Source organism: Xenopus laevis, chromosome 9_10S, assembly GCF_017654675.1.
Source record: "Xenopus laevis strain J_2021 chromosome 9_10S, Xenopus_laevis_v10.1, whole genome shotgun sequence".
Lineage (NCBI taxonomy): Eukaryota > Metazoa > Chordata > Amphibia > Anura > Pipidae > Xenopus > Xenopus laevis.
Genome location: NC_054388.1, coordinates 96,988,280 through 97,013,488, shown reverse-complemented (window position 1 = coordinate 97,013,488; position 25,209 = coordinate 96,988,280). Strand labels below are relative to the sequence as shown.

General features: G+C 41.4%; 2 protein-coding genes across 2 annotated transcripts; one reads left to right on the top strand and one right to left on the bottom strand.

Moving 5' to 3' along the window:
- Nucleotides 1–1,555: 1,555 nt before the first annotated feature.
- Nucleotides 1,556–23,930, top strand: mettl9.S (methyltransferase like 9 S homeolog). Its single transcript, XM_018239185.2, has 5 exons — nt 1,556–1,963; nt 3,820–4,010; nt 5,768–5,977; nt 7,583–7,767; nt 23,238–23,930. Exons 1-5 carry the CDS (start codon nt 1,805–1,807, stop codon nt 23,438–23,440), a joined length of 948 nt encoding a protein of 315 aa, XP_018094674.1. The 5' UTR covers nt 1,556–1,804; the 3' UTR covers nt 23,441–23,930.
- Nucleotides 9,261–19,087, bottom strand: LOC121398875 (immunoglobulin superfamily member 6-like). Its single transcript, XM_041578390.1, has 6 exons — nt 18,801–19,087; nt 14,950–15,315; nt 12,301–12,404; nt 10,480–10,533; nt 10,298–10,378; nt 9,261–9,415 (listed from the first exon to the last, which is right to left on the bottom strand). The coding sequence occupies exons 1-6, from the start codon at nt 18,856–18,858 to the stop codon at nt 9,365–9,367; spliced, it is 714 nt and encodes a 237-aa protein (XP_041434324.1). The 5' UTR covers nt 18,859–19,087; the 3' UTR covers nt 9,261–9,364.
- Nucleotides 23,931–25,209: the final 1,279 nt, after the last annotated feature.

Here is a 25,209-nt window from a genome sequence, read left to right as displayed (position 1 = left end):
CCTTCTGGCATTTGCCAGAACCCACAGATTGCCAGGCCGGGTCTACCCCGGCAGGTGTATTACTGGCTAGGCCGGTAAAATACCGGCCGGGTGGCAAACCTAGACAGTTTAAAGGGCAATTTCAGCTTCATTAGAAAAACTGTTATAACACATTAAACATGGCCCTAAAACTCTCAGAAATGTATTCAAACTTTCATAACCTGCCAAATATTGTAAAATTGACGTGGTAATTAGGCGGTTTGGGCAGAAATGGACGTGGCCAAAACATTTTTGATGTACTATGTGCAGCTGATGGCTTTGTCCCTCTATACATTTTTCAAATGATGGGAGTTATGGGTTACATGGAGGGCAACTGGGACCAGAGCTGTCAACTGTCCTTGAAGACTTGCCAGGAGCAATGGCAAAAATGTTTCCAGGTTTTGATATCAGCGGACGTGACTTCAGTGGAAGTTACAACACACGCATGCACAGAACCTCTCCTGAAGCCACCCAAACTGCACATGCGCAGTTTGCAGGCCCAGATTTGTGGAAAGGCCACCAAGGCCCGGGCCTAGGGCGGCAGGATTTTAGGGTTGGCATGCTGCCCAACCACACCCACATTGGTTCAAAAACACTGGCGATGCGCTGGAGACACAATAATTTATAAAATTTCCTGTGCTCCAATCCCCATTGCTCCAGTCCCGATGATGAAAATTTAAATGAATAAAGGGGAGGGGACAGGGGCCAAGTACAGCAGTAGCCCTAGGGGCGCCTGCTATGTAAATCTGGCCCTGGCAGTTTGCTCCTCTGACGTCACTATGTTCTTTGCCTGCAAATCCCTGGAAATCTGTAGCAATAGTCAGAAGTCAGAGTGACGGGAAATCAGGGGACTGAGCTAAAGTCCGGTGACTCATGAAAAAATTGGGGGAGTTGACAGCACTGGGGGATCTAGGGTTGCCACCTTTTAGCCCGGGGGAGACTGGGCAGGGGGCAGACCGTGACGTCAGGGGGCTATGACGTGGAGATCGGCCGATCGCCGTGTCAATCATAGGGAATCCTGCCCAGTTTTCCTAATTTGGAAATCCGGGCAGGCAGTTTTGACCAGGGCAGCTCTTCAAATTATCAGGCTGTCCGTGTCAAAACCCCATCTGGGCCTACATATCATGCTGCGTAAAACATTGGCGAAAAACATCACTGTTGATGTTGCCCATAGCAACCAATCAGCAATTCGATTTCAAAAGTCATCTACAAGTTAGAAAACAAAAGCAAATATCTGATTGGTTGCTATGGGCAACGTCACCAGCGACATTTTTCTCCAAAGTAGTTCTCCAGGCCTGGCAACCCTCACCAACTTAAACTCTTCCAGCTCAATAATTAATGAATATGTATAGGAAGAATATATATGTGTCCCTCTACCCTTTCCCACATGGGGAACTTTGTACACCTAAGGGCACATATTCATCCTTTCCCAAACCCGGGCTAATCACAGGGCTAGTCTATGAACCAATGAGAAGCACCAGAGACTTTAATCTCCCAACACACATACGCAGCCAAACATCTCTCTCTCTTTCAGCCTGAAGATAAAGTATGATAGAGAAGAAAAGGCTGTTCCAGAGCGGCTCCTCCAAGCTTTCATGTGTCCAGTGAGCGCTAAAGAAATTAGGTCCGTGCGGAAACACTGTTTCCTCTGCACAAGTTCCGCTCCTTTCTTTATTTTTCCATTCTCTCCTCCCCTCGCTTGTATTCCACTCCTCAGGCTGATGTGTACATCCCGCTGGGCCATGGCCTGCTCCGGTCCAGGAAAAAGTGAGCGGGCGCAGCTCAGATGAAACTGTTCGTGTGCTGGATAATTAGCTACCTGCTCTGCCTGGCCGGGCTGAGGAAGATGTGGAGCGGCCGGTACCTGAGGAGTCATCTCAGCAGATCCCTTTATATGAATATGATGAGCCACAGCCAGGTCCCGTACTGGGATGGGAATCAGCAGGTGTGTAATGGCACTCTGGAGAGGGGGGCAGTAAAGTAGTGACACACCTAGTACACTAACCAATCACCCACAGCCACCCCTCAGGGGCCCAGTTATCAGCTCTCCCTCTGGGGCCCAGTTATCATCTCCCTATCAGGGGGCCCAGTTATCATCTCCCCATCAGGGGGCCCAGTTATCATCTCCCCATCAGGGGGCCCAGTTATCATCTCCCCATCAGGGGGCCCAGTTATCAACTCCCAGTCAGGGGCCCAGTTTTCAGCTTCCCCTCTGGGACCCAGTTATCAGCTCCCCCCCTCAGGGGCCCAGTTATCAGCTCCCCCCCCTCAGGGGCCCAATTATCAGCTCCCCCCCCCTCAGGGGCCCAGTTATCAGCTCCCCCCTCAGGGGCCCAGTTATCAGCTCCCCCCCCTCAGGGGCCCAGTTATCAGCTCCCCCCCCCCCTCAGGGGCCCAGTTATCAGCTCCCCCCCCCCTCAGGGGCCCAGCTATCAGTTCCCCCCCCTCAGGGGCCCAGCTATCAGCTTTCCCCCCCCTCAGTGGCCCAGTTATCAGCTCCCCCCCCCTCAGGGGCCCAGTTATCAGCTCCCCCCTCGGGGGCCCAGTTATCAGCTCCCCCCTCGGGGGCCCAGTTATCAGCCCCCCCTCGGGGGCCCAGTTAGCCCCCCCTCGGGGGCCCAGTTATCAGCCCCCCTCGGAGGCCCAGTTATCGGCTCCCCCTCAGGGGCCCAGTTATCAGCCCTCCCTCAGGGGCCTATTTATCGCCCCCCAGGGGTCCAGTTATTAGCTTCCCCCCTCAGGGGCCCAGTTAGCCCACCCTCCTCAGTGGCCTATTTATCGCCCCCCAGGGGTCCAGTTATCAGCCCCCCCTCAGGGGCCCAGTTATTGCCCCCCCCCTCAGGGGCCCAGTTATCAGCTCCTCCTCTTCTGTCTAGACTAGAGATTAGCAACCTATGGCAGTGTTTCCCATGGCAGTTGTAGGGGGCTCAGTCAGCATAAAGGTGAGTTAAAGAGATACTGACACCAGAAATTCAACTTTTTTTTACATCTATCATAATATTGCCTTTGAAAGCTACTTATAACTTTGCCATAAAGTATTTTCACAATGCTTTTACATTACCCGTCTGGTGCCCCATGTTCCTGTAGCAGGTGGCTGCCATATTTGTGCAGCAGAGGTCCATTAGCATTAGATTCTCTAACTGACAGGCTGAGATGGGACAGTCAGGTTGGCAAAACAGTCAGGTTTAGAAACTTCAACTAACAATTACTTACATAAACAAACCTCTCAGCAAAAAACAATCAACATCACCTATAGGTAACATTTAATGTACATTCATATTTTAAAAAGTAGTTTTTAGTGTTAGTATCACTTTAAGCATTAAGCGTAAGGTGAGAAGTGGTGCCCTAGGTACTGTTGGGACTGAATGACTGACCCTCATATATTTCTCTATATCCATAATCAAGGTCTGATGTAACAAGCCCTGACCAAAGATTTGCCCTGCAAGGGGAGCTTGAACTGAAAAAGTACAGCAACAATCTAACTAAATGTTTACCAGATATTGCTGAAATGCAGTCATTTAGACATAGTAGAATATGAAATAACCTCCATGGATTTATACACTCATTTGTAAAAAATAAATTGCTTTTGGTAACAATCTTCAAACCTATAGCCAGAGGTAGTGGATTAATCCATTTGTGAACAAGAGCAGTTGGGAAATATCCCAACCTACAGGCCACTTGAGTAAAAACGACGTTATCGTTTATTTGTCCTTAAAAAAGCCTTACTTGTTTCGTGTTACAAAGCACTAGGCTGCAGTCTTTGTTTGGCTATGAAAACTGACTCTCATATTTCTTTTTCAGTGGTACTTCTGCGACCCAGAAAAATTAAGTGATTGCCTCCGACCCATTTTTATCCAGAGTTACTTAGACCATGGAACCCAGACATTCCTGAATAGAAGTATTGAGAAATCTGGCTGGCTTTCCATTCAGCTTTATCATTCCTTCATGTCCTCTGTGTTCAGTATGTTTATGTCCAGAACATCAATCAATGGGTAAGTTTTTCACTTCTTGTAAAAGAAAGCCAGTGCCCCATGTATTTGCTTTCCTGTTTGGTTACCCATTGTAACAGTAAAATGACCTAACAATTGTCTTTCTGGGGAGATGGCTTAACTTTGTACAACCAGTGTTTGATTATTAAATTAATTTTAAAAAAAAAAGTAACTCAAAGGATAATGTTGAATGCTTAATGTAGAGATTGACTATGTCAGAATTGCATTACATAGCTGTCAGCACTAGCTTGTAATTTAATGTTTATCTGTATAATGTCACTTCAAAATGAAATGAACATATGAACATATGATACAGTAAATTTATAATTTGCCTGACATTGATAATTAAGACAGTCTTGGAAGCTCAGCCTTGGGTAGATGTGCTGAAAATGGGGAGAATATGTAGTTGGCTAAGATATTTCAATAACTTAAAGGAATTCTTTCATGATTTCTATGGTGTAGTTTTTATTTCTAAATGACACTGTTTACACTGCAAATAATTCACGCTACAATATAAAATTTCATTCCTGAACCAGCAAGTGTATTTTTTTTTTAGTTTTAATAATATTGGTGTGTAAATTATGAAAGGAACTATAAAACAGCTGGATGCTTGTGCTTTCTATACATGAACGTTCTATTTAAGTTGATAACAATTGAAATAAAATTGTAGGTGGAATTAATCAAGAAGGTGCTGGTGTACTGATATTGTGATTTAATTAATCTCTTTATTAGCACCTAAAGTGCATAAGTGCCAATATTGGTGTGTAGGCGCCATCTCAGGTCATTTTGCCCGGTCATGTGATTTCAGAAAGAGCGAGCATTTTAGGATAGAACTGCTTTCTGGCAGGCTATTGTTTCTCCTACTCAATGTAAATGTGTCACAGTGGGACCTGGATTTTACTATTGAGTGCTGTTCTTAGATCTTCAGCTGTTACCTTGTGTTAGGGAGCTGCTATCTGGTTACCTTCCCATTGTTCCGTTGTTGGGGGCGGGGATGAAGGGAAGGGGTGATATCACTTTAGCTTGCAGTAACTGAAGTTTATCAGAGCACAGGTCACATGACTGGGGGCAGCTGAGAAACTGACTGTAGTCTAGCCCCAGATCAGATTTCAAAATGAAATATAAAAAAATTGGTTTGCTCTTTTGAGAAATGGTTTTCAGTTGAGAAGTCTGCTGGAACAGCACTATTAAAGGAGAAGGAAAGTCATTTCACATTTGGGTGTGCCAAATGTTAGGCACCCCCAAGTGAATGTTGCAAAAAGAGGAAGATTCCGTGGTGCTCACTGGTATAACCTCGGGCTGGTGCAGTTTTCTGCTGATAGGAGCACTGGCCCTGGGTTTCAGGTAAGTAAATACATTCACTTGGGGTTGCCTAACATTTGCCCCCCCCCCCAAGTGTGAAACAACTTTCCTTCTCCTTTAACATGCATTTTGAAAAAAACATGTTTTTTCATGACAGTATCCCTTTAAGCAGAATCCAAGGCCCAGCAAAGGTTTGTTGTACCCAACTGATAGGCCATGGGTAGAGGTATTGTACAACTGGTCATACATGGGGATGGTCAAATGCCATTGGTTTGTTCGTTCAGTCTGTCAGAGTGAAGAGCAGCTGCAGCTCTTGAACAGATCACTTTTTTTAAAACTGGCCTTAGTTGTTGGTTGCATGGGGGGGGCTGGCCAGGCACTTTCAAGCAGTATGGTCAAAATTTGTCAAACTGCGTACAACCTGGGTACAAACAGCTAGCCTACTCCTCTCTTTGCAGATTGCTTGGAAGAGGGTCAATGTTTGTGTTTTCACCAGAACAGTTCCAAAGGCTTCTCAAAATTGGCCCTGAGTGGAAATCACATCGCTTGTTGGATTTAGGTGCTGGAGATGGAGAAGTGACTAAAGTAATGAGCCCTCATTTTGAAGAGATCTATGTTACAGAAATGTCTCAGACTATGATATGGCAGCTACAAAAGAAAAAATACAGGTGAGTTACATTTACAAGTACTTATTCCTATTTTACCTTAAATTGCATGCCATCTCCAGGAACCAATGTCCTTCTGGTGACTGATACTTGGAGCGTCACACTATGACTCACGTAAGCAGCATTGGAAGTTGTGCTTTTGCCTTCTTGAATTCAGGAAGGAAACCCAGCTGCCAGCTCTGCTCATGTTGGTTGCAGGAGAAAGTTTAGGAGTGTCTGCTGAAAGCAATAAACGCTTTAATAAAAACATGTTATTTTCAGAGTACAGGTATGGGACCTGTTATCCAGAATGCTGGCGACCTGGGGCTTTCTGGATAATGGATGTTTTCGTAATTTAGATCTTCATACCTTATCTGCTAGAAAATCATGTAAACATTAAATAACATTTTTATCTCCTTGTTTTGTGACAAAAGTCATGCAATTTCCCGCCCGCCCTTAATTTGCCTATGCAAATTAGGATTCTCTTCAGCCCGGCAGAAGGATTCGGCCGAATCCGGATCCTGCTAAAAAAAGCCGAATCCTGGATTCGGTGCATCCCTAATTTTTCATGGATTCCTGAACACCTTTTTAATTTAGCCAGCTTCCACTTACATGCAAAAGAAAAACATACCAGTTTTACCAGTGCAGGGTAACAGTACATTATATTGTCATCCCTTTAAAACACTTTCAATTTTTGGTGTTACTGTTCCTTTACGTTTAAAGGAACAGTAAAAAAAAAAAAAAAGGGCCAAAAATCGGGCAGATATCGATCGGTCAAGCTTGATTTTATTAACGATCCAGGACCGCGTCGGCTAGTTGATGTGGTCCTGTGACCCATCGGCGCCCATTTGTAGCATTGTAAACCGATTGTTCTGCCCTTGGCCCGAACATTCGGATTCACCCGATATCGTCCAGCCGTTCGTGGGCATATCGGGTTAAGATCCGCTCGTGACCTTGCTAAACAAGCAGGTCTTATAGTGTATGGCCACCTTAAGTCAAGGTGATCAATCTGTCAGTTTCTTTTTACTCTTGATAATACTTAGTTTGAAAAATATAGACAATCAGGGGGTTATTTATTAAGCTCCGAATTTTTCTGGTCAGTCTTTTAAAGGTGAAAATACCATTCTGAAAAAACTCGATTTTCTTTTTTAGGGATTTATTAAAGTCTGATGGTGTTAAAAGTCCGAATAAAAAAGTATTCCAACTCAGACCTGCTGAGTTCATGTAGAAGTCAATAGCAGATATCCTGATCTGCATTGGGATTCGTTCAATAATCCGAAGATTTCGTGGTTTTCAGGCATCAAATCTGAAACATTTATACGATTTGGGTTTTTTCAAAATGTTATGGTTTTTTTCCTGCACAAGAAATTGTCAGAAAAAAATGTATTTATAAATTAGGGGGGAAAGTCAGTGCGGATTTGGTCGGAGTTGTTTTCAGAAAATAGCGAAAGCTTTTCGGATTTTGATTAAAAACCCCCTCAAAAGTATGTTATTCAAACAAACTCAAAGTTATGTCTGAGATAGAGTTAAAGAAACTTACATAAAAAATAAAGAATGTTTCCCTGCGATCTAGGCTTTTTCATGCTATTATTTATCCCTGACATAAATGTGTTCTTCTGTTATATCTAGAGTGCTTAATATTGATGAATGGCAAAGGACAGGATTCCAGTATGATGTCATTAGCTGCTTAAACCTCCTTGATCGGTGTCATCAGCCGATTACACTACTAAAAGAGATGAGAAGTGTCTTGGAGCCAACTAGAGGGAGGGTTGTTTTGGCCCTAGTATTGCCATTTCACCCCTACGTAGAAAATGGTGAGTTTTATTGTAACACTATGTTGGATCTATTATTTATGTATGTATCTGTATTATTTATTTTATATTTTTTTTTCTGACTCTTTCCAGCTGACCCCATCTAAAAAAAACATGCTCTGTAAAGCTACAAATGTATTTTTATTACTACTTTTTATTACTCGTCTTTCTATTCAGGTCCTTTCCTATTCATATTCCAGTCAATGCACGGCAGGTAATGTGTAGGGATGCAGCGAATCCAGGATTCAGTTCGGGATTTGGTCAGGATTCAGCCTTTTTCAGCAGGATTCGGCCGCATCCTTCTGGCTGAACCGAATCCGAATCATAATTTGCATATGCAAATCAGGGGTGGGAAGGAAATCGCATGACTTTTTGTCACAAAAAAGCAAGTAAAAAAAAATGTTTTCCACCTCCCCACCCCTAATTTGCATATGCAAATTAGGAATTGGTTTGGTATTCAACTGAATCTTTCTCGAAGGATTCTGGGGGTACGGCCGAATCCAAAACAGTGGATTCAGTGCATCCCTAGTAATGTGGACCCTAACAACCAGACTGCTACAATTTCAAATGGGAGAACCGCTTAATAAAAAGCTAAATAACTAAAAAAAACACAAATAATGAATGAAAACCAATTGCATATGTCCCAGAATATCACTCTCCATCATACCAAAAGTTTTCTAAAGGGTGCACCCCCAGGTGAATGGATTTACTTACCTGAAACCCCGGGCTCGTGCTCCTATCAGCAGAAAACTGCACAGGCCCAGAGTTATACCAGTGAGCACCACGGAGCGATCCTCTTCCAGCTTCTTCTTGCTTCAAATTTCCCAGGGCAAACGCATGCGCAGTTGAACAAAATAGCCAACTTTTTAGTTACAGTTTGGCTTTTCGCTCTACTGAACATGTGCTTCCACACAAAGAAAGAGGAAGACGGAAGAGGATTGCTCCGTGGTGCTCACTGGTATAACCCCGGGCCGGTGCAGTTTTCTGCACCCCCAAGTGCGGGATGCCTTTCCTTCTCTTTTAAAGGAATTGTTCAGTGTAAAATTAAAAACTAGGTAAATAGATAGACTGTGCAAAATAAAAAATGTTTCTAAAATAGTATATGTATAAAGGCTTGAGTGGCTGGATGTCTAACATAATATCCAGAACACTACTTCCTGCTTTGCATTCAGAGCAACAAATCCCATTATTCTGACACTGACTGAATGAAGGGAATAGGAACATTGATGCTGAAGCTGCTGAATGCCAGCGTGCTTTAAATAATTTGTTTATACAATCCATTTCAAAACACAGAACTTGTAGGCAAGCACACTGCCATAAAAGAGAACATTTTTACATGTATTATTTAACTACATAAAACATAACTTTAACAACTAAAAGTACTGTTTTAAAAAACAACTTATGTTATTATATACAGAAATAATAGGGAATGATACATAAATAATATTATGCATTGTATATGTCACAAAATCCAATGTATCTTTCGGCTTTCTTTATCTTCCGCACAAGTTTTTCAGGCTTTAATACTACAGCCCAGTCCTTTAAAAATATAGTCTCAAAAGAGAGAGCTCACAAATGTCTCTGTTTTGCGTTAATTTAACTAGGGGCTCTGTGTATTTTGGTAGATGGCATCATCACCTCTTGTAGAATTCTGTAAAGCAGAAAATAGCTCAGTTAATATTAGTTCTGTAGGTAGAAAATAAGGAGGAGGTAATGGTTGAAAGTTAGCAGTGCAGTTGAGTAAACCATACATTTAGGGGCAAATTCATCAAGGGTCGAATATCGAGAGTTAATTAACAAGCAAATTCATCAAGGGTCGAATATCGAAGTCGAAGGATTTTGCGCAAATAGTTAGATCGAATGATCGAAGGAATAATCGTTCGATCGATTCGAAGGATTTTAATCCAACGATCGAAGGATTATCCTTCGACCAAAAAAACTTAGCCAAGCCTATGGGGACCTTCCCAATAGGCTAACATTGGGTTCGGCAGCTTTTAGATGGCGAACTAGGGGGTCGAAGTTTTTTCTTAAAGAGACAGTACTTCGACTATCGAATGGTCGAATAGTCGAACGATTTTTAGTTTGAATCCTTCGATTCGATGTCGAAGGTCGAAGTAGCCCATTCGATGGTCGAAGTAGCCAAAAAAAAACTTCGAAATTCAAAGTATTTTTTCTTCTATTCCTTCCCTCGAAGTTAATGAATTGGCCCCTTATTATAGCTAAATACAGTGCTGTAAAAATACCAGCACCATTGATTGCAGGGGAGTAACTACAGAGGAAGCAGACCCTGTGGTTGCAGGAGGTATAGAGGCCCAAATAATGAGCGATTTCAACATATATTGGTAAAACAGAACAATTTCTGGATATGTTGGGGGTCCTAAAATTAATTTGCTGTCGGGCCCAGCAACATCTAGTTACTCCTCTGATTGATTGAGTTACCTTTGCCAGAATAACTAATGTTGGGAAGTCCATAAAGGATAATTTTCTCCTTCCGTTCCACAAATATACCATAAATATCCAAAAAATATCTTACCGGGCTCATTGATTTTCTCGGGTATCGTTTATGATATTCCTGTGCTATTGCTTGAAAAATCCTTTGCCGTCGGTAACTTTTCTATGGGAATGGAGATGTCGGTATATAAAACTGTACATACATGGAAACTCTCATTTGTTTCTGGGGACAGTACGCTCCATACTTACACCGAGGATACTTACATTGTTATTCCCAGCCTCTTCTGTTTTTGGTTCCTTAAATATTTTCAGTTTTGACTGCAGAAAGAGAAATTCAGAAACACATTTTATTCCATTTGGATGACTTGCTTTGCACTCCCATTTCTACTTTTTATGGGTGAAGATGAAGATAATGCATCGGTCTGATGATGTTTTTTATTTGTTTTCGGCTTTGGCATTTTAATTTTCTCAACCTTTTCTGCGAAAAGTTGCAGTGGCAAAACCGGGAGAATGACTAAAATTAGTTTTTTAAGTTAGGGTGCAAATATCTGCAAGGGGATTTTGGGAGGATTATTGTTTTTTGGTTTTATACTTGCAGCAGTTGCTACTGACACTTTGCAGTGTTTTGTCTCCTCCACCTTCCTGTAAAACGTTCTGTGGCAAAATACTACTACTATAACACTTTATATACAGTCAGCACTTAGGTTTCACCTCCACATGAATTGACAAAATAAATAGTTTTTCTTTTGGTCTGAAAAAATCTGTAGCTTCTTATTTTCCAGATCTGCTCATTTCCCATATATTATAGACAGAAATAGGTAGATTTACACAATGTTGTATCACTCTATAGGTGCCCATATACTAACTAATACTCTATGGTGACAGACAAGACAAACAATTGGATGCTATACAATTGGCCATACATGTATTGGGTTACCTTTCAATTATTTTATTCTTTAGGGATGACATTCTAAATGAGTATAGCCAGCTCTGATTCTGACTAAGGGCAAGTCAGACCCTTAAAGAAGAAGGAAAGTTGTTTCACTCTTGGGGGTGCCAAATGGTAGTGAATGTATTTACTTACCTGAACCCCCGTGCAGCTGCTCCTATCAGGGGTTATTCCAGCGAGCACCACGGATCGATCTTCTTCCGGCTTCTTTCTTCTTCAAATTTCCCAGGGCAGATGCATGTGCAGTAGAATGAAATAACCAACTTTTTAGTTAAACTTCAGCCGTAAGAGGATCGCTCCGTGGTGCTCACTGAAATAACCCTGGGCCGGTGCAGTTTTCTGCTGATAGGAGCACCTGGGGTTTCAGGTCAGTAAATACAATCACTTGTGGTGCCTAACACTTGGCACCCCCAAGTGTGAAATTACTTTCCTTCTCCTTTAAAAGGATTCTGTCATGATTTTTATAATGTCGTTTTTATTTCTAAAATACACTGTTTACACTGCAAATAATTCACTGTACAATATAAAATGTCATCCCTGAACCAACAAGTGTATTTTTTTTTTTAGTTGTAATATTGTTGTGTAGGCGCCATCTCAGGTAATTTTGCCTGGTCATGTGCTTTCAGAAAGAGCCTCTTAGGATGGAACTGCTTTCTGGCAGACTGTTGTTTCTTCTACTCAATGTAACTGAATGTGTCTCAGTGGGAGCTGGATTTTACTATTGAGTGCTGTTCTTAGATCTACCAGGCAGCTGTTATGTTGCGTTAGGGAGCTGCTATCTCATTACCTTCCCAATGTTCTGTTGTTGTACTGCAAGTTGGAGGGATATCAACCCCCCCAGCAGCCTAACAGTAAAGAGTGACTGAAGTTTATCAGAGCACAAGTCACGTGACTGGGGGCAGCTGGGAAACTGAGAATATGTCTAGCCTCATGTCAGATTTCAAATTAAATATAAAAAAATCTGTTTTCTCTTTTGAGAAATGGATTTCAGTTCAGAATTCTGCTGGAGCAGCACTATTAACTGATGCGTTTTGAAAAACAACATGTTTTTCCTATGACCGAATCCCTTTAAGTTTTCTCCGTTAGTGTTCATGGCAGGAGCGGCCCTGTCTACTTGTAGAGTAAAGGTGACTTACTCTGAAAGCATAAATAGAAAATACAGCGATGCTGTATAGAAAGAAGAGCACACAGAAGATAATCAGGACAACACATCCCGTTGTGACAATGCTTTGTGCTTCACCTGTAATACACAAGGAGACACCATGATGTTAGAAAGCAGAGGGAGCAAGTATTCACACATTCAGCAACAAGGAAGTTGCTGGAGCAGTCCATTCTCCCCACGTTAATGTGGTCCCCACCCAAAAACTGTCTTTTTACACAATGATGAAAAAAATTTGAATTCTCAACAACTTTGCAAGAAAATATGTAAAGATATTTGTAAATGTAATTACAGGTGAAAGCAGTATTTGTTCTCAGGGTCTGACTCTTAAAATAACGGAACCAGAGTCAGATTGCCGCAAGGTCTGTTGAATCAGCTGACTTGCAGAATTGTTTTTAAGTGTAGGAGCAAGGAAAGCCGATTGTGGACAGAGGAGACAGATATTAATTTCTATAGGGGGTTACATAGGCAAACCATTGAGATATTTGAATCTGCTAGTACCAGGCTTTTGGTGCAGATGAGAGTCGGAAACCTTAAAGGGGTTGTTCACCTTTGAGTGCACTTTTGTATATTGAAGAGAGTGATATTCTGAGACAATTTGCACTTGGTTTCATTTTCCATTAATTGTGGTTTTTGAGTAATGTTTACAATCATATGAAAAAGTTTGGGAACCCCTCTTAATTCTTTGGAGTTTTGTTTATCATTGGCTGAGCTTTCAAAGTAGCAACTTCCTTTTAATATATAACATGCCTTATGGAAGCAGTAGTATTTCAGCAGTGACATAAAGTTTTTTGGATTAACAGAAGATGTGCAATATGCATTAGTGATGTGCGGACCGACCTGATACCCGCGGGACCCGGGTATCCTGAAGAATTTGTTGATATTGGGTTGACCTGGGTTTTACAGCAACTGTGCCTGTGGCCTTCCATTTTCTAATTACATTCCTTACAGTTAAAACAGTTTAAACCTCTGAGCTTTTTGTAGCCTTCCCCTAAACCATGATACTGAACAATCTTTGTTTTTAGATCTTTTGAGAGTTGCTTTGAGGATCCCATGCTGTCACTCTTCAGAGGAGAGTCAAACAGAAGCACAACTTGCAATTGGCCACCTTAAAGGAGAAGGAAAGCCCCAGGGCGCAAAACCCCTCCCCCCCTCCCGTGTATTGCCCCCCCTCCCTCCTCCCCCCTGGCCTACCCCTCCCGCTGGGCAAATGCCCCTAACTTGTTACTCACCCCTCTGCGCAGGTCCTGTCCACGGAGTTCACAGTCGCCATCTTCTCCCACGCGCGTCTTCTTCCTGCTCTGACCGGCGTCTTCTGGCGCATGCGCAGTAGGAACAGGTACCGGTACAGCTCTATTGCGCATGCGCCGAATGTCACGAAGTGAAATCGGAAAACTTCGTGACATTCGGCGCATGCGCAATAGAGCTGTACCGGTACCTGTTCCTACTGCGCATGCGCCAGAAGACGCCGGTCAGAGCAGGAAGAAGACGCGCGTGGGAGAAGATGGCGACTGTGAACTCCGTGGACAGGACCTGCGCAGAGGGGTGAGTAACAAGTTAAGGGCATTTGCCCAGCAGGAGGGGTAGGCCAGGGGGGAGGAGGGAGGGGGGGCAACACACGGGAGGGGGGAGGGGTTTTGCGCCCTGGGGCTTTCCTTCTCCTTTAAATACCTTTTCTCATGATTGGACACACCTGCCTATGAATTTCGAGGCATAACGAGCTAATCCAACCAATTTGGTGTTGCCAGTAATCAGTATTGAGCAGTTACATGCATTCAAATTGGCAAAATTATTACCCACATTTTTGCACAGTCATTTTTTCACATTTGATTTAATTTCATAAAATTGTTTTCTTTTTTTTTTTGTTGAAAGTGGAATAAAGTATTATGCAGGCTGAGAGGGGTTCCAAAACGTTTTCATATGACTGTACATGATTTTCTAGTAGACTTAAAGGGATACTGTCATGGGAAAAAAAAATTTTTTTCAAAATGAATCAGTTAATAGTGCTGCTCCAGCAGAATTCTGCACTGAAATCCATTTCTCAAAAGAGCAAACAGATTTTTTTTATATTCAATTTTGAAATCTGACATGGGGCTAGACATATTGTCAATTTCCCAGCTGCCCCAAGTCATGTGACTTGTGCCTGGAGCAGCACTATTAACTGATGCGTTTTGAAAAAAAAAAACGTTTTCCGATGACAGGATCCCGTTAAGGCGGCCATAGAGAAACAGATAATATTGTACGAAACAAATTTTCGTACGATATTCGGTGCGTGTATGGGAAAAGAGCCAACCGATATTGGCAGAAGACTTGGATATCAGTCGGCTTGTCGAGTGGGTTGAATGGAAAATTTTGATCAGGTGCTTTTGAAGGCACCAAAACATCGTCCATTGTTAGTGCTGAATCATCAGATACAGGTAGAATTCTATTGTTTCTATCTGTATATCTGATGATTCAGCTCTACATGTGTGTATTAACGATCTTTCTTGGAAATAACTTTTTGTTACATCTATGGCCACCTTAAAGGTATGAAGACCAATTACATAAGATACATTATCCAGAAAACCCCAGGTCCTGAGCATTCTGGATAGCAGGTCCTATACCTTTATTATCATCACTGACTAACCTTTTACTATCAGTGTAGTCCCTTGCCCCGTGGCTTTTGATTTGATGTCGGGGGATTTGCTGTCTCCTGCACCGCAGATGTATATTGCACTGTCACTAATATGCAAGTTGGTGATCTTCAGATAGGTGTCCATTGTACCCGTCACCTTCAATCCTTTTTTTCGCATTGATCTAAACCGCTCATTTATACAAGATTTATCACAGATCTTCTCACAATGAGACGTGAGGCAGCGAAACCAATATGTTTCCAGTGGGCTTTGGCAGTTGCTGTATGTGACTTGGCACGGCAAGGAAATGTTCTCCAAGATCTGGTGCTCTATTTGTGCATTTGCTTCTTTCACTGTCACGGTGCAGCCTTGCACAGCATCTGCAACACAGAACACAGTTATAATGGGTCATCAGACTTGCTGGACTGGCTGCGTTAAATAGACTGTACGGGGTTAGATAATACATGATAATGCAGCCTTTATCCTTGAGCATAAAAAGGAGAAATCATTAGCAGTGTATCATGGAGCAGTTGTAACAATTAAAATGAAAGGAACTAGATGTAAAATAATATCAGAGACACTGGCCACAAATGAAGGAAGTGACTTCAAGGAATTAAAAAAAAATAAAAATTCAGAAAGAACCAAACTAATGATATACTTAAAGGGATACTGTCATGGGAAAACATGTTTCAGTTAATAGTGCTGCTCCAGCAGAAGTCTGCACTGAAATCCATTTCTCAAAAGAGTAAACAGATTTTGTTATATTCAATTTTGAAATCTGACATGGGGCTAGACATATTGTCAATTTCCCAGCTGCCACCAGTCATGTGACTTGTGCTCTGATACACTTCAATCACTCGTTACTGCTGTACTGCAAGTTGGAGTGATATCACCCCCCCCCAGCAGCTTAACAACAGAACAATGGAAAGGTAACCAGATAGCAGCTCCCTAACAAAAGATAACAGCTCCCTGGAAGATCTAAGAACAGCACTCAATTGTAAAAGCCAAGTCCTTATGTAGGAGAAATAACAGCCTGCCAGAAAGTAATTCCATCCTAAAGTGCAGGCACTTGACCGGGGGCTCTTGGGAAACTGACAATATGTCAGATTTCAAAATTGAATATGACAAAATCTGTTTGCTCTTTTGAGAAATGGATTTCAGTGCAGAATTCTGCTGGAGTAGCACTATTAACTGATGTGTTTTGGAAAAAACATGTTTTCCCATGACCGTATCCCTTTAAGGAAACATTAAAGGTAAACTATACCCCCAAAATGAATACTAAGGCAACAGATTTGTTTATATCAAATTAAGTGGCATATTAAAGAATCTTACCAAACTGGTTTATTTACATGAAGCAGGGTTTTATATATGAACTGTTTTATGCAATACAATTTTACATTATAGAGTGAATTATTTGCAGTGTAAACAGTGTAATTTAGAAATAAAAACTACACCTTAAAATTTTTGACTTTAAATGGTTTTTCCCCCTCCCCCGTATCTCTATGGCCTTCCCCGCAGGAATGTATTACATCATCTAACTTTCCCTTCTGGGTATTTCTATACAAATTCTGTATGATGGTGACAACATATGACTTCCTTTTAAACCCTGGGAAAACTCAAATTGAGGGTGTAGGAGAACACCCTTGCCTGCCCACATAATGTGGCTAATCACAGGAACAAAATTTTATCAGCAGGCACCCTATACAGTGCTGCTGGGTTTTACACTGTGGTTTAAAGGAGAACTAAACCCCCTACCCTCCGTAGTCTCCCCTCCCCCCACACACAGGAGTTAGCACAGGTAAATACCCCATAGTCGGTAATTACCCCTTGTTGCAGAGTCAGAGCAGCAGAGCTCACAGGGGTCGTCTTTAGCCGCTTCGGTAGTCTTTGGGTCTTCTTCCGGGAAAATGCTCCAACTGCGCATGCGCCGATACAGAGCTTTCTTACTGAGATTACCGAAGCGGCTAAAGATGGCCCCCGTGAGCACTGCTGCGCTGACTCTGCAACAAGGGGTAATTACCATCTTAGGGGTATTTACCTATGTTAATTCCTGTGCGGGGGGAGCAGGGAGGGGGGACTACAGAGGGTAGGGGTTTATATTAGAAATGGGGTTTAGTTCTCCTTTAAATCCAGGAATAACAATTCCACACAACTGGCATATATACATTCTGGGGAAGATTTATCAAGGGTCGAATTTCGAATTCATGGAAGTTTTTTAAAACTCCCATAAACTCCCCATGAACTCGAAATTCGTCCAATTGAAACTTATTTAAATAAAATCTACTTTTCTAAACTCAATTTGAGTTTTTTCTCTGAAAAACAAACTCGACTGTCAGGAAAGCTTCTAGCAAATCCAAATTTATCCCAGGACGTCTCCCATTGACTAAAACAGCAATTCAGCTGGTTTTAGGTGGCTAATAGTCGAATTTGAGTTCTTAAAGGGCCACCTTATGATAAATCTCAAAAATGTAATTTGATTTTTTTTTAAAAAAAAACCAAAAAAACCTTGAATCTAATTTTAACAATTCCCTAGTCGAATTTGACCGTTTTGGCCATTAAAAAATGGAAATTTGAATTATCACTTCGACCCTTGATAAATCTGCCTAATAATGTGCTCACCACTAATGTAAAACCTTCAGTTAAAGAGAGTAGATAACAGTGGCATCTTTAATGGGTCAACTCTTTCAGCACACCCTACAACCCAACCAATGTAAAAGTGTAAACATTTCCTACAATTGTGCTCCCAGAACTTAGTCATAGGCTAAACAAGCGCCTATCGGCAGAATTTGTTTCCTCCAGCAGAAAGGCAACATTTGTATTCCTTCAGGATAAGGGAGTGGACATCACTGTATTGTTTGTAGGGTAGGCACTCAAAGAGCAATCCTTCAGACAATTGTAGTAAAAAGGTCTTTCTTGAAGTACAAGTGTGGATTACAGCCTTGCGCATTTCGTGTTCTCACAAAATGTAATCATAGAGCCTATGATTAAGTGTTGTGAGAACTACTGCTACTGCCTGGAGGTAGAGTCCTCTGCCGGTCCATTTTTTGGGATCCGTACCCGCAATCTGCAACCCGCATTCTTACCAGCTTGGAACCGCTACCCGACCCTACCCGCAAGTACCTTATCTGCAACCCGGACTCGCAACCTGCTGACCATCAAGAATCAGGAAGTACTGTCGTAAACCGGAAGTGACATCATCGGAAGTAGGTGTGCTCATTGTAAACCGGAAGTGGCGTCATCAGAAGTAGACGTGACCAGACAAAAGGAGTAAATATCGCTATTAAGACCCGCGGGTACCCGACCCACTGCAGGACTCTACCTGGAGGATTGCTCTTTGAGTGCCTACCCTCAAACAATACGGTGATGTCCGCTCCCTTATGCTGAAGGTCTGGGGCAGAGCACCTGGGCCTCCTTGCTTAGGTGGCGAGTCTCTTTGAAAAGAAATATGTTTAATAACTTTTGTATTCCTAACTGACCTGCTTTCTTCCTACCCCAATACATTTAATCTTTAGATAATAGTAATGACAATGAAACCCCATCATAGCATCTAAGCCAAGTCTGGGTTTCATGGATTGCACACAAGCAGCACATCAGTATTGTTCCCCATCTATAATATTCAGAGCTAGTCCTTTGGTTGGATCCTGATGGACCTACATCTCACGTACATTTGCTAGAACTCAACTAAAAAAGTAGTTCCCTCAACTGCCACTGTTGCTTTACCAGGAGTAGTTCTGTCCCGGTCAGCTTCCATTCACTTGCTTAGTCACTCAGTGTTTGGGCCATATAATGAAACCAGCGCACAAAGGAAACTAAAAGTTCTGCTGGTAGATACAAATATATATATATATATATATATAGTACTTACAATAACAGCAATAAGCCAGAAGAATCATAATGGAGACCTGGAAGCCTTGCAGAGCCATTTCTATTTCACAGTTCAGTCTGTTGGGAGAAAAGGGAAATAAAATCTCTAATTGCAAAGTCCGTCAGTGGGTTGAGAAACTTCCTGGTTTCATCTCACTGGGGAAGGCGATGAGCTTTTTATTTCAAAGGCCACTTCTCCCCAATTTCTCACAGATTCCTCGGTGGCAAATATCCTGCTTCCGTTTTGCTTTAAAGATGAGATTATGAACTTCATATAGCTTGCAGATGGCAATGAAAATAAAATACATGTTTCAGCCAGGGAGAAATATCTTGTGCAGAACTGGAAACCATTAAAGGGTAGATCATCTTCATAAAATGTGTTTTTTATTTATTTTTTTTAACACAAATAGTTTTATTTTATAATATTATATTTAATATCATATTTAATTATATAACAGATTTTTATCGCTTCTACGAGCTCGGTTGACAACTTTCTGTTGGAATTCATACTTTAGTTGATGTTGATGGTCTTCATTTTTTTTAAAAAAAAATTCAATTATTTATCTTTTTGGTCAGCAGCTCTCCAGGTCAGCATCTATTTAGCTACTAGGGTCTTGTTTTTCATTGCAACCAGGAGGTGGTTTGTGGGAGAGACTGGAATATATAGGAGGGGACTGAATAGGTTGATAAATAAAAAAAGTAACAATAAAATGAAAGCCTCACTCAATGGGGTTTGGCTGCTGGGGTCAGCGACCAACATTTAAAAGCTAGAAAGAAGGCAAATACAGTAACTCAAAAACGATAAAGACTATATAATGAAGACCAGTTGCTAGGAATAGGGCATTCGATAACATACTAAAAGTTAATTTAAAGGAACAGTAACGCCGAAAAAATTCAAGAATTTTTAATTAATGACAAAACAATGTACTGTTGCTCTGCACGGATTAAATTGGCGTGTTTGCTTTAGAAACGCTGCTATAGTTTATATAAACAAGCTGCTGTGTAGCCATGGGGGCAGCCATTCAAGCACAGGATCATCATCATCATTTATTTATATAGCGCTGTCAAGATACGCAGTGCTTTACTGCAGTTATAGCAAACAGGGGACAAATGGTGGATAACAAACAAGGATTACAGAGTACAATAGGGTTAGAAGGACCTAGAGATTAGAGTTTACAAACTAAAAGGTTAGGGTACAATTGAGACATTAGGATTATATAAACATTTTGTCATTTTGATACAGCAATGATTAATTAAGGTACATCGAATAAGCCTCTTTAAACAGATGGGTCTTTAAGGAGCGCTTGAAAGTTTGGAAAGAAGGAGAAAGTCAGTCAGAAAGACAGCTTGTGGCAGAGAGTTCCAGAGAAAAGCAGAAGCCCGAGAGAAGTCTTGTAGACGAGATACACAGTAGATAACAGATAAGTACTACTATAGTTTATATAAACAAGCTGCTGTGTAGCCATGGGGGCAGCCATTCAAGCACAGGATACACAGTAGAAAACAGATAAGTACTATAGTTTATATAAACAAGCTGCTGTGTAGCCATGGGGGCAGCCATTCAAGCACAGGATACACAGTAGAAAACAGATAAGTACTACTATAGTTTATATAAACAAGCTGCTGTGTAGCTATGGGGGCAGCCATTCAAGCACAGGATACACAGTAGATAACCGATAAGGGCAGAAGAATCCCATTGTATACTACAGAGCTTATCTGTTATCTGCTGTGTATCTGTGCCTTTTCTCAGCTTTGAATGGCTGCCCCCATAGCTACACAGCAGCTTGTTGATATAAACTATAATAGTGTTTCAGAAGCAAACACACTAGCTATACTAATGCATAATAACCGTACATGTTTTTTGGTGTTACTGTTCCTTTAATTGTAAACTACCCCTTTAAATGCAGTGGGAACCGGGAATCCAGGGGCACGTGTACGACTGGAGGCAGCGAGTTCTTATCTGCTCCATCACCAACATGATGGTACATTAGTAAATTGCAATGTACTCTGACTTCTTACAGGGTTAGACCCCAGGAAAAAAACGGGTACAGCTCTCCCCAGTCCAACACTGACTTCTTATGGTTTGTTTAGATGCCATAAAAGCCAATTACTGATCATTCGAAAAAATCATTTAAGCCCAGTAACGGGACAAACATTTGGTTTGGGCATTTTCATGAATCTTTCTGTATCGGAAATTTCTTGGTACCCAAGAGGAACCTGTGGTTTCCATTTTGCAATTTATTCCTGCCAGAAAGACTCCACAATTTCCACACTTAAATATCAGCAGGGCAGTAAGCCAGATTGCTGATTTTCTGAACTGTTACAATTGAATACATTAATTGATACATTGGCCAGCAGCTTCAGCCCTTGTGAGCGTGTTAATTAACGAAGAATAGTGCTGAAGGACAATGGAAAAAACAAAAATCCTGAAGGAGAACAACCGCTAAAATTATCAGTCTTCCTCCAAAAAATCAAACAAAAGGTCGTTAAAATTACAAGTACATTTATTAGGACATTACAAGTGGAGTCCTAGCACGTTTCGTGCCTGTTGGGGCACTTGCTCATAGCAACGAAACGCCTATCGAAATGTATTATTAAAAAAATCGAATTTTTTAAATTAGGGTGAATAGGATCAACCCGAAAACTCAATGTCGAAATTTAAAAACTCAAATTGATTTTTTTCTCCGAAACAAACTCAAAAGTCAGGAAGGCTGCAAACAACTACAAATTGATCCCTGGACGTCTCCCATTAACTTAAACAGCAACTTGGCAGGTTTTAGGCGGCGAATAATCTAATTTGAGTTCTTAAAGGGCATGTAAAGGCAAAAAAATAAAATCCCATTTTTACTTTCTTTAATGAAAAATAAACATATCTCCAATATACTTTAATTAAAAAATGTGTAACTTTTTATAAGAAACCTGACTGTATGCAGTGAAACTCTCCCTTCATTTACTGCTGTGGATAGGAATTGTCAGATGGTCCCTAACTGCTGAGCAGGGAAACAATCATACTTATGAACAGCAGGGGGAGCCCCCACCTTACTTCCCAGCCATGCAGAACTCAAGCAGCTTTGTTTATGACGATCCCTAAGCAGCCCAGACCACACTGAGCATGTGCACAGTCTTAGTCTTGCAAAGATGTTTAACAAAGTTACAAGATGGTGACCCCCCTGTAGCCAACGTTGAAAGCATAAATTATTTGTTTGATTAGGCTTGTGGTGCAGTAAGTTCATGCTTATATTTAGTATACAAAATACAGCATTTCTAGCCTTATTCTATTTTAAACTTTACATGCCCTTTAAAGGGCCAGAGTATGATAAATCTCGAAAATAGAATGACTTTTTTGAAAACCTCAAATCTAATTTGAATAAAGGTGGCCATAGACGTAACAATAGAATTCTACCTGTATCTGACGATTCAGCACTAACAATGGCTGATGTTCAAAATTTTACATCCAGCCCGATCGACAAGCCGACCGATATCCAAGTCTTCTGCTGATGTGGGTCGTCTTGTTACCCATCACACACACCGAATATCGTACGAAAATTTGTTTGTATGATGTTATCTGTGCGCCTATGGCCCCCTTATCTCCCTAGTCGGATTTGATAGTTTTGACCATAAAAAAACTCGAAAATTCTTATTTTCAATTCGACCATTAATAAATCTTCCCCTTAATATTTAAATGATTTTTCTTTAGTAGAGGTAAAGTATGAAGATCCAAATTACGGAAAGATCTGTTATCCGGAAGAGCCCAGGCGCCGAGCATTCTGGATAAAAGGTTCCATACCTGTAATACAGAATGGAAATCGCCCTGTATGGCACACACACTGAGCCATGGGCAATAAGAGGTGACAGTTGCACTGGGATCATTTTGGCCACCAGACACCACTTACTGCAGTTTTTTGAGAATGACTGAGCCCAGGCTAGCAATAGATATCTCTATATAATACACAAAAGCCATGAATATCTTTATAAACGGTGAGTTCTGATGTCATCAGTTATAAACGGTGAGTTCTGATGTCATTTCTGTCACATGACTCACTGAAATTTGTGTATTATAATAAATAAAGTACCCCCAGTTGTAAAATATGAGGAAATTAGAAGTTACCTCGGAGTTCCATGACCTGTATAAGAACACTCGGCCTTCTGCTTTTATATGGTCATGAAACTCCTCGGTAACTTCTAATATCCTCATATTTTGCAACTGGGGGTACTTTATTTATTATAATACACCAGTTTCAGTGAGTCATGTGACAGAAATGACATCAGAACTCACCGTTTATAACTGATGACATCAGAACTCACCGTTTATAAGGACATAATTTACAAGATATTTATGGCTTTTGTGTATTATATATGTATGTAAGACAGATCTAAATCCATCCAGTATGTCCATGTAACAGTAATAATACTTTTTATTTCCCATCTGCCTTCCCAGGTGGCAAGTGGGAGAAGCCTGCGGAAGTGATGGAGGTGAACGGGACATTTTGGGAGGAGCAGGTGAACAGCCTGGCCGATGTCTTCCATTCAGCAGGCTTTGCAGTGGAGGCCGTCACCCGACTCCCTTATTTATGTGAAGGGGACATGTACAATGACTACTACGTATTGGACGATGCCGTCTTTGTTCTTCGGCCAATGTAGAAAGAACGTGAGAGAGTTGTGACGCATTGAGAGCAGTTAATGCACTCGGCCACCAAGGAAACCATTCTCTCAGCAAGTCAAATCCACTTCCTCATAGGCCAAAATTGTATGTACTTCCCGCAGGACTTGGTTTGATCACATAAATGTACATGTGCGTGGGTGTGTGTGTGAGCGTGTTTGTGGGAAATCTTACCCAGGAGGGGTGGGGGTTGGGGTGCTTTTTAACCAACAGTGCTACCTTTTTCAGCGGTGGAAAACTTTAATGCTGCCAATGCCATTGTGCCGCCCGCCAGCCCTGTGATCAATTAAACGGGGGGAAAGGAGCGACATGGACCTTTCTGATAAATAAAGTACTGATCCTGGCAATAAAGCTTGTCATATTTAATCAACTGTGAAATATATATATATGTTCTTTCATGTGATTTAATAGTCTCGTTTGCCATGTTGAAGCACATCCTTTTTTTACCATGCCAATAAAAATTGTATCAAATGTAAGGCTTAAAGTGCATTCTTTTCCCTCAATTTCTTCAGCCTCCACTTTTAAGTCTGTATGTAAAGGGCAAGTAACGCATCGAACAACACGCCATTTTGAAATCTACATGTGATTTAGCCACGTATGCCAGTGTTGATAAGAATTTACATTTAATACCAATCCAGTATTCAGGACAGGAGATAAACGTAACTACAGTTAGACCCATCAATCTTTGGACAGAGACAACTTTTTTCTAATTGTGGTTCTGTACATTACCACAATGAATTTTAAATGAAACAACTCAGATGCAGTTGAACTGCAGACTTTCAGCTTTAATTCAGCCGGTTGCATAAAAATGTGAGGAACTAAAGCCTTTTTTTTTTTTTAACACAATCATTTCATTTCAGGGGCTCAAAAGCAATTAGACAATTGACTCAAAGGCTATTTCATGGGCAGGTGTGGGCAATTCCTTTGTTATGTCATTATCAATGAAGCAGATAAAAGCCCTGGAGTTGATTTCGGGGGGGGGGGTGCTTGTATGTGGACAACATGTGGTCAAAGGAGCTCTCCATGCAGGTGAAACAAGCCATCCTTAAGCTGCAAAAACAGAAAAAACCCATCTGAGAAATTGCTACAATATTAGGAGTGACAAAATCTACAGTTTGGTACATCCTGAGAAAGAAAGAAAGACCTGGACGTCCACAGAAGACAACAGTGGTTGATGATCGCAGAATCATTTCCATGGTGAAGAGAAACCCTTTAACAACAGCCAAGTGAACACCACTCCAGGAGGTAGGCGTATCGATATCCAAGTCCACCATAAAGAGAAGACTGCATGAAAGTAAATACAGAGGGTGCACTGCAAGGTACAAGCCACTCATAAGCATCATGAATAGAAAGGCTACATTGGACTTTGCTAAATAACATCTAAAAAAGCCAGCACAGTTCTGGACAAACATTCTTTGGACAGATGAAACCAAGATCAACCTGTACCAGAATGATGGCAAGAAAAAAGAAGTATGGAGAAGGTGTGGAACAGCTCATGATCCAAAGCATAGCACATCTCTATAAAACATTTGGGAGGCAGTGTGATGGCTTGGGGAGTGCATGGCTGCCAGTGGCACTGGGACACTAGTGTTTATCCATCATGTGACACAGGACAGAAGCACAAGAATGAATTGTGAGCTGTTCAGAGACACTGTCTGCTCAAATCCATCTAAATCCAGTCAAATTGATTGGGAGGTGTTTCATAGTGACCTAAAACATACAGCCAAAGCAACCCAGGAGGTTATTAAAG